Source organism: Phragmites australis, chromosome 5 (genome assembly GCF_958298935.1).
Source record: "Phragmites australis chromosome 5, lpPhrAust1.1, whole genome shotgun sequence".
NCBI classification, from domain to species: domain Eukaryota; kingdom Viridiplantae; phylum Streptophyta; class Magnoliopsida; order Poales; family Poaceae; genus Phragmites; species Phragmites australis.
Window position 1 is genome coordinate 33928771 of NC_084925.1, and position 9978 is coordinate 33938748.

At 45.3% G+C, this 9978-nt stretch overlaps 1 protein-coding gene across 1 annotated transcript; it reads left to right on the forward strand.

Moving 5' to 3' along the window:
- Positions 1-1306: 1306 nt before the first annotated feature.
- LOC133919352 (phosphoenolpyruvate carboxylase kinase 2-like) lies at positions 1307-2729 on the forward strand. Its single transcript, XM_062363725.1, has 2 exons — positions 1307-2187; positions 2308-2729. The coding sequence occupies exons 1-2, from the start codon at positions 1350-1352 to the stop codon at positions 2361-2363; spliced, it is 894 nt and encodes a 297-aa protein (XP_062219709.1). The 5' UTR covers positions 1307-1349; the 3' UTR covers positions 2364-2729.
- Positions 2730-9978: the final 7249 nt, after the last annotated feature.

Genomic DNA, 9978 nt, shown 5'->3' on the forward strand with positions numbered 1-9978 from the left:
GCCGGCCGCCCGGCCGGCATGTGAATGTATTTCCACTGAGCAACATGATGTTTCGTTTTCCTTCACGAAACCATCTTTTTGTGAACCAGACGGCACCCATGATTTGGAAACTTCAATTGATTTGAGTTATCTGAACTTATGGGTATGCATAATTGGTGGGTGCTACTGACTCATCAGAAAACACTGGTTCTCCCTCAAAATCCTCTGTAGAACAGTAGAAGCATCAGCACTCTCTCCATTAATCAAAGCAGACCCCACAACAACCGCCAGTGACAAGTGACATTTGGCGATTGAGTCCCCACCTAATTATCCCATTTTCAGGTGCAAGAAAACAGAAACAAAAAACAGATCCAGAACGAAAAAAGGAATCCAACCAAAGTTTACAATTACCCCGGAGCACGCACCCCAATGCAAACGCTCTAGTACAGATTTCCGATTATACCCTCCGTTCTAGAATATGCTCTATGTTGTCGGTATTGTGATAGGTCCCTGTAGAAAAATCCCAAATGAAAACAACGTCCTTACTTGGACCTGGTCGCAGAAGCAAATTTTGATACTGATACGCTTCGATGAATCTAATGAGTTGGTGCTTCACATGACCTTTTCTACTGACAGACTATGTCGTGCAGTCACAATTCACAGGTAGACCATGGGATCAATTAGATGCTTATGAAAGAGGAAAATCGTTTGCATTGTATTTCAATACATTGGCCACTATTGGAACTCATTATTTTATAAACTCCTTCCTGGTTCAAACAAAAGCGTTGTTAATCACAGTTTATGATTATTTAACTGCACATTCCATGTAACCATTTTCCAGCACATTTGTGTGGCAAACATTTTTAACTCTTCCCTTTTCTTGAGGTATATAATAGCTAACTAAATTCTTTGTTCATATTTGTACTAAGTGACGGATGCAGAATACATGGTTAGAGAGAGTATCTTCTTCTTCCTCTCCACTTCTTCAACACCCCTCTTTTTCTTCATCTCACTCTTTTTCTCCCCTTTATCTCTCTTCTTTTTTCTCCGTAGAGCATCAGAGGGCCCCCTGTCCCTCTTAGACCTGCCCCTGTTTGTACTTGGCTCATCTATGGTATACGGTAGGGATTTACTTTGAAGTTTCCTGAATCTATTCCCATGGAAAACTTTTGCTAGGTGCTTTGCGCCCTGAAACGAAATGAGCTTGCTAATTAAGCTTAAGGGCATAATCGGAACAACAGAAAAGCCGAATCCCGCTTCGGCAGTATCCGAATATTCTGCTAGCCCGATGCTCGCGCTCGTGTCTTTAAATAGACCACCGTCCTCCTCCGATCGAGCTAACCCAAAAATCACAGCGAAATTACTGAACTATGAGTGCGGAGCTGAAGAGGGACTACGAGATCGGCGAGGAGATCGGTCGCGGCCGCTTCGGCGTGGTCCACCGCTGCACGTCGCGCGCCACCGGCGAGGCCTTCGCCGTCAAGTCCGTGGACCGGTCGCAGCTCGCCGACGACCTCGACCGCGAGCTCGCGGAGACGGAGCCCAAGCTGGCCCAGCTCGCCAGCAAGGGCAACACGGGTGTGGTGCAGGTGCACGCGGTGTACGAGGACGAGATGTGGACCCACATGGTGATGAGCCTGTGCTCCGGCCCGGACCTGCTCGACTGGATCCGCCTCCGCCGCGGCGCGCCCGTGCCGGAGCCCGTGGCAGCCGCGGTCGTCGCGCAGCTCTCCCAGGCGCTCACGCTCTGCCACCGCCGCGGGGTGGCCCACCGCGACGTCAAGCCCGACAACGTCCTCATCGACGCCGCCGGCGACGGCGAGGAGGAGGAGAACGGCGAGGCCGAGGTCCCTCGCTTGCGGCTCGCGGACTTCGGGTCCGCAGCGTGGATAGGCGCGGGGGGCTTGGGCCGCGCGGAGGGGCTCGTGGGGACGCCCCACTACGTGGCGCCCGAGGTGGTGGCAGGCGACGAGTACGGCGCGAAGGCGGACGTGTGGAGCGCCGGGGTGGTGATGTACGTGCTGCTCTCGGGCGGCGCCCTCCCCTTTGGCGGCGAGACCGCGGCGGAGGTGCTAGCGGCCGTGCTGCGGGGCAGCGTGCGGTTCCCGCCAAGGCTGTTCGGCGGCGTGTCCACGGCGGCCAAGGACCTCATGAGGCGCATGATGTGCCGCGATGCCTGGAGGAGGTTCTCCGCCGAGCAAGTCCTCGGTGAGTGTCAGAACAGAATCCTTTCTCTTGGATCTGAAACGCTCTTCGGATTTTAACCTGTTTTGCTTAGGCTTTTGATCCAGGAATCTAACAAATCTGATTGTTGTTTTTGTAATGCAGCTCACCCGTGGATCGTGAGCGGAGGAGGCGCCCGAGCAATGGAGCAGCCAACCTGAAGGCCTTCAGAGCAGAGGCAGACTGGTAGACCATGGCGGGCGTGTATCGCCGTAGAGATACGGTGATGAATACCGACGTTGTTGTGTATACGGTTTTGTACGTACAACGCGACGGACCGGAGAGGCAGAGAGAGACTGTACGTAGTGTACCTTGCTGCCGGCTGCAGATAGTGTCGCGGTATCGCAGCAGAGCAATCGACGAAGAAGCTTTTAGGCTTCTGTTTTTTCGTCAGTTTTTTGGATGCTCTTCCTCTGAAGAGCGCACTTTCGGCTTCTTTTTTCCTGTTCTACTAGTAGCTGGTTGTATATAAATTGACCATCTTGTACAAATGGAGCTAAATAAAATAGGGGTGTTCCTATACTTCAGTAGCTTTTTTTAACATCTTTTCAGCTGACGAATCTCATGTATCCGATCAGAATCCGACCTCAGTTGGGTCTTGTTCATTCTCACGTCAGTCTTTCTTTCGGCACCGGTTTCTTCTTTCCTTTTGTCGCTCCCATTTCCACCCCACCCGCTTTAAACTATCTCTGGCGGCTCTCCTACTATCGAATCCACTAATATCACTACGCTAACTAATACATTTTTGCACTCCTCCGATATTGGCACCGCTCACCATCCTCAGATCACCTACAGCTCTCGTAGCGTCACACTGTCTCACCGTATCACCACACCGTCGGTCCAACCATCTCTTCAAGTATCCCTCTAAACCTTGCACAGGTAAACCCACCTCTAACCCTAGCCCCCTCTAACCTCACGGTGGCATATTCTTCTTCTTTCGTGCATGTTCACTCCGTTTACTGAAAGTGTGGTAAAATAAAGCCGGTCTTGTGCTTCCTTTTTGCGTCTCGTTCTATTCTTTCATGCGGCGCGGTTCTGGAAGCACGAGACATGCAAAAATATCTCCCTTCAGGAAACTAACTCTCCTACTGGACAGCACAGCAAGCCAGTGTGAGCTGTGCTCTTATGTAGACGCATCTGAATTATTTTGTGGAGCCATGAGCCATCATGTGTTAAGCAGAGACTGTCTTCCTGCTCTAATCAGCCAGTCCCATCGAAATAGTACTGCTACCTCTGCGTTTAGCCTCTATCCTCTATTGTGAGGAATGGGCGGGCGAGTTGGCTCCGTAATTGTTGAGCAAGCCCGAGTGTCAATTTTCCGAGGAACTTGTTCGTACTCCAAGCGTCCAAGTTCTTCTTTTCACCGATGACCGACCGGTAAAGATCCCATTGGCAGGCAAGTTCCTCATCTTTTCCCGGGCGCGATCGATGCACGCGCGCAGCAGCGACTCGTCACGTTTTGCGGAGGCGCGAGGCAGCGGCATATTCGGCGGCTTATTCCCGTCCTCGCTGCGCTCTCGGACAGCCGCCCGCGGCTGCGCGGCCCCGCTCGGTCGCTTTCCTCCATTCTCCGCTTGGTTCGCAAGCAATTTCGAGGCCGGCGAACCCGCCGCGGAACTGGGAAGAATCTTGAGACGAGACGGACGTGCGGGGCACACCGAAACGGCAGCAGGCAGCGTGGTACGGCTCCGTTCCCACGACGGCGCCTCGTCCGTCTCGCGATTGGACGGCGCTATAAGCAGTTGGGCCATCCTGATAGGCCCCTCGCCGTATTCCCTCTCGCGCTCGCTTGATGCCTCTGTCTGATTGATTGCCTAAGAGATTGATTGCTCACTGAACTGCCATCGACCAGCAATAATGGAGCAGCAACCGTGGCAACAGCAACAGCTGCTGTTCGTATGTTGTCTTGCGCTTCTACATCAAGCCGGACATAATTCGATGCGGTGACGAATCAGGAATCAGGATTGTTGCTCAAGGCTGCCCCCACCCCCCACCCCCAGGAAAGAAAAAACAAGTAACTTCATGCCTATCTTATCTTTTTTATTATTGACACACACGCACCACATTCATATACCTATAAATATGTCTCTATTATAAGATATAAATAATATCATTAAAAACATTCGTGTGTACGTAAATTGTAGATAATAAAATTTAATTTTTTTTAAAGAGGATCACACCTAACTTGATTTACCGGTAGGAGCCTCCGAGTGATTAGCCGTACCATCTACCAACCTGACCTAATCTTCTCCACCTTAGTTTCGAACATTATTCAGGTATCTTCGAGTCTTTGAAAGGAAATATGGTTTTCAAAATATTCCAATTCAGGGCACATTCCGACTCCACTTGGGAGTTGCAGCAATATTCGCTCGCGACTTGAGAGTATATACAACGAGAAAGATTCTAGAACTAGACGGCACAGCAGTGTGAGTTGTGCTCTTACATTTGAGTTTGTGAACTGGGACATCCTTAGTTCAAGTTCTCGAGTAAATTTTATAAAACTTCAAATAATTTAATAAAATTATCATAAAAATAAAAAAATTAACCGTCGTTTCACAGAACTACATATTTTGCATCTATTTTTCATAAAATTATAAATATTTTGATAAAATTATCGTAACTACAGATTTTAGCCGTCGTTTCACAGAACTACAAATTTTATATCTATTTTTTCCACAAAACTACAAGAGAAACCGTTTCTAACTCTATTAATATAATGATCGGACCCAGTTACAGTCTTGCAAAAAACAAAACAGTTCGTCATCTTAGTTAGCACCGAGCCCACGTCAACCTGACCACATGATGAAGCCATGTTCATATGTGCACAGCCGTATGGACCGAGATTTTGCGACTTGAAAGAACGGACCAAGAGCACCTGTTCACCTGTGATTACCATCGGATTGCATGTTACAAGAGCCAAGAGAGCCCCAGGTGATTACCATCGGATTGCATGTTACCATGATCTAGTTGAGGTTCAAGAATTTTAGCTGCAAAGAATGGCGTTAAACACACACTGGAAATAAAAACTCCCTGTACTGTTGATTTGTTACCCCATGTCGATGTTGTTGTGCTCAATATGAATCCTACCCTCGAGAAACATGCATAGTACTACTAGTCCATTTTGTCTCTATAGGACGGGACTAAATAGAAAAATATTAGCTGCACATCACAAATCACAAAGGGTTTAATTTTTTGTTTGTACGAAAGCAATATGATCTGATGGATGCATATAATTTTAAGAAAAAGCATGTTTAATTATCTATAAGTATTATTCTAGTCTGATCCGACAGATACAAATATACGTACATAAGCTAGCTCGAGAGGGAAGCTTAATTCGAGCAACCAATCATAATGTCAACGCTTGCATCTGCTCATATAGCTTTAGATTCGGTCAACCAAATAGAAACTCAGCTAAACATGTCCAGATAGATACAACCAATAAAATACTCTTATTTTCAAAAAGTACGACTCCGCTCAGCCTGGATATACGATCCATACGAACAACATTCATGCAATCAACCGATCACACCCAAAGAGGTTCTGTCCGCTGTTCTTGTCCAAGATTAACTTACACTCCCGGGGAATCTATTTCATGGCACATTGCGTGCGTTGTTCATCTTCAGTTGCGGTACACAGAGCCTATAATATGATTAGGCTAGCAATAACTCTCACAAAGAAGAGCACGAGTACATAATTCACAGTTTTAAAATCCGCTGCTTGTCGAGGATTTGTTCCTTACAATATGTTCGAAAATAACAGGGTTACTTTCACGGATCAAAGATCGAACATGAAGCAATGCACATGCACTGTATACAGGTTTAGGCCTTCGGTTAGAGTAATACTCTACGTCATGTGTGGATGATTATGTATATATATTCACTCAAGTATAAGCAATGTGGCTAACCTATTGTAAGGAGTAGATCGGATCTAGTCTAACCTAAGGCTAAAGTCGCAGAGTTCCTTCTGCGCTAAGGTCCTGACGATGCCTCCAGTTAGATATTTGACAGTAGCCTCCTAACTCTACTTAGCAGGGAGGATTTCTGCAAGCGCCTACTTGAGTATTGCTAAGTCCAAGCCTGGTCGAGTAACGTAGACCGAACTCATAGTCAAAAGAATCGAATAAGAAAAGGCTATGTTCCGAGTATATAGTGAAAACACTTTTGGATCGAGTGCCCTGCTGTTATCCACACTCGAGACTCAATAAGAGCCAGTAATATCGACTTCTCGACATCTATCTCTGAGTAGAGTTAAAAAAAACCTTTCATAATTTGAAACGATGGGTATAGCGCATTAAATGTGAATAGACGGGCGTGCAGAGATTTGTACAATGCCATCATCCCACTTTTCACGCCGATCGAAGCATCATAGTGACAGGAGTGGTTACCAAAGAAACGTTAAACCTGAGCTTTTTAACTATACGAACCTAAGCTGTTGCAATCCTCCATTGCCCTTGCCGCTAGTCCTCTCATACAAACTTCCATCTCTCTCAGCCCAAACGTACACTTCCACCAAAAAACTTAGGTTCATATATTCTAGTTCCTCTGCAAAGACCTCACCCTCGAACATCTAGATGAGATGAAGCTCCTGATCGAGTCTTGGGTGATCTCAACAATACAAGAGTCAAGGTTGAAGAAACTCAAAGCAGAAGAAATAGTACCTCGTTAAGATATAGTCAACTGAAAGCCCACAGCGGGTGAGAAATTCACTTCCTACCAATTTGAGCATGAGATTGTGGCTTTTGAATCGTTTTTCCACTATGGATTCAACGTTCCCCCTTCTAAGTTTCTCCTCAATGTACTCGACTGGTACCAAGTTAAGCTTCATCACTTAAATCCAAACTCAATCACAAAGCTTAGCGTTTTCGTCAACCTATGTGAAGCCTTCCTTGGCATCGAGCCCAAGTCGAATCTATTCCAGTACTTCTATCATATGAAGAGGCATAAGGAGAACAAATGTGTTGGAGATTGTGATTTCTAGTTGCGGCCTAGAATGAAAAACTCTTATATTCCAGTTGTGTTAACCTCTTCTTGGCAGAAGGATTAGAAAAAAACTCTGGTTTTACATCTCTAACCCCTACCCAATCCATTTTCCTCTAATATATAAGAACCTTCTGCCCCGCCAAAAAAAGCACCGCGAGTCCGACCACACTGCCTATTATGTCACAAAGATCAGTGAACTTAGGCAGAGTGGCTTAACTGGGTGGTATGTAGCCAAGGGTTTCATTGGTCGAAGGTCGAGTCCTTTGAAAGCGCGAACTCTCTTTGCCTGGGAGTATTCTGGAGATAAAGATAGCTTCAGGGATGTGGTGAAGTAAGAGTACATGACACTTTGCTGCATCTATTGTCGTAGTCAAATTCTGTCGAGTAACTTTACCTTGTCTTTTTTAGCTTTGTCTCTTCAGGACACTATGGATCAATTGAACCTTACTCCTATTCGAATCCTTGACCAGAGGTGGGGATTCTCGAGTAAGAGAGCAGTGCTAATTGCTACTTAATCATCCTGACTCATTTTTTCTGATAATAGGCTTCAGTTTTCCATCAAGAACACATCCTTACGATCAAGGTCCATGAGCTTGATGGCTCTTCCTCCTCTGGTGCCAGCAACAAGGGAAAAATACCAGTCAATGAAGGGGCCAAGGGGTCTCCTCGATCAAAGAGATTGTCCTCATCATTTGATCCGCTACATGATTTGGAGCCCCTCAAGCGTTCTCGGAGAAGAAACCAACTGGTATCGATATCGAGTTATTAAATAATTATGTATTTTTTGTTCTGATTATCGAGTACTCACTTGCTGACACCCGATTGGTATGAGTGGTCTTTTGACAGGGAACATCTGGAACTCCCTCTTGATCGCCTCTTCATGCAACCGACTCGCTTGATGACTCAGTAAATGAAGTAACTCTTAGCGGGTCGTCTCCCTTACATTGGCCATTCTTATGATCATTGGTTCGATAAATCCAAAATGATGATAAATCATTATGGGGTGGTTTCTTGCATGCACTAGCTACTTTGGCTTCATCCGATCCCTTGATCATCCCTCTTATGTAACCGAACCCTACCGCCAGTACGACAAGGAAGATAGTAATCAAGAGACAGAAATCAAAAGTCAAGGCATTCATCCCAGTTGCCAAAAGGTTTGATTCGAGTATTTGTATTAATTTGCATCCTTCTATCACGTTCCCGATCCCATTTCTTGCAGCTTGCCGATTCTAGAGAAGTCCAAAGAACAGATTGAAAGTGGTTTGGTCATCCAACCGAACATATATTCCACAGTTGCTCTGCCACCCCCTTCCCGAGTAGAACAACCTATTGCAGACATTCCCGCACCAAGCTAGAAGCTCAATGAACCTAAAGCTCCTACAAGCCTTCCTATTGTCGATCTCTGGGCAACAATAAAGTCTCATATTGAGGCTATTTATGACCAGGTAGTAGCGGTCAAGTCTCAACTTCTGTCAATCGATCCCATGAGCTACCATAAGGATCTCAAAGAGAAAGATAGCGAACTATCTACTCGACAAAGGAAAATTGAAGGTTAGTTTACTCCTTGATCACTAATATGTGATTCATATATTGGGCAACTAATGATAACTTTTATCGTTTGTTCCTCTAGATCTTGAGTCCTCCATGGAGAGAAAAGTAACCCTTCTCAATAATACGATGAAAGTCCTCGATAGGAAGAACAAGTATCAGAAGAGGCTCAAAGATGTTTTAGATAAGGCAAAAGCTGATCAAGACTCAATGGTTGAGACTTCAAATAAAGCAGAGGTTGATCGAGATGCGGTGGCCAATGCTTTAAAGAAGGCAGAGACTAATCAAGACACCGCGATTGCTAGTCGAGATATTAGGGTTGTAGCACTCCAAGAGCTGAGGGAGCAGACCTTCGACCCCATGACCCAGTCAACTTCCATTAGTGCCAAAACGATGATTGGTCTCCTCAAGAGTTATGAAACAAATCTTAATACTTTAGTGGTGACGGTGGGTTTCGAATGCTCTGCAGAGGAGGCAGCACAAATTAAGGACTAATCCCTGCCTTCGTTAAGTCCTTTGGGCTCAACATGTCTGACTATGAAAGCGCGAGTAGACCTTCTAACGGATGGTCCATAGTTCCTGACTTGAAACATTTAGAATTGGATTCGTAACTTGGGGATATTTGTGAACACTACTATTATTTTGTTTGTCCAATATGCTATTACTTGCTATTTCCTTATCGATGAAATAGAGTCAGCATTTGTAGATGCAAAATTGACTAGCAGATGTTATGATCATACTCGTAATCGACCGACCTATCGAATACATATTGATATCTCAAAACTTGACTAGACAAATTATTAGATGTATGACTCTCGAGTTACTACTCGAGGCAACTACAGTAATAAGGAAAAGACTTAGTGTAAAACTAGAAACATAAAACATGATGGTCTTTTATAGACTTTTACTAACTTGCGCACTTGACCAGCGTACGGACATGAACTCGATAGAGAACATACATGGGATCATCTAGAACTTCACATTTTAGCCGTTAGACGTGAGATGTCTGACAATCTCTTATGTCGTTATGTAGTTGTCCATCATTAGCCTAACATAAACCTCTACTGGCTCTTATCCAAAGCAGTCGATGCAAAGCCAGCTAAACTTTTGCAAAAGACTTATACAAAATTTACGAAAATATGTATTATTATGTAGCCCCCTACTCTATGGTCGAGAAGAAGATTACTCGATCTAAGAGTAGAAAGGAACATACCTATATTATTGAAAGTGTATGGTGTTGTAACCCTCG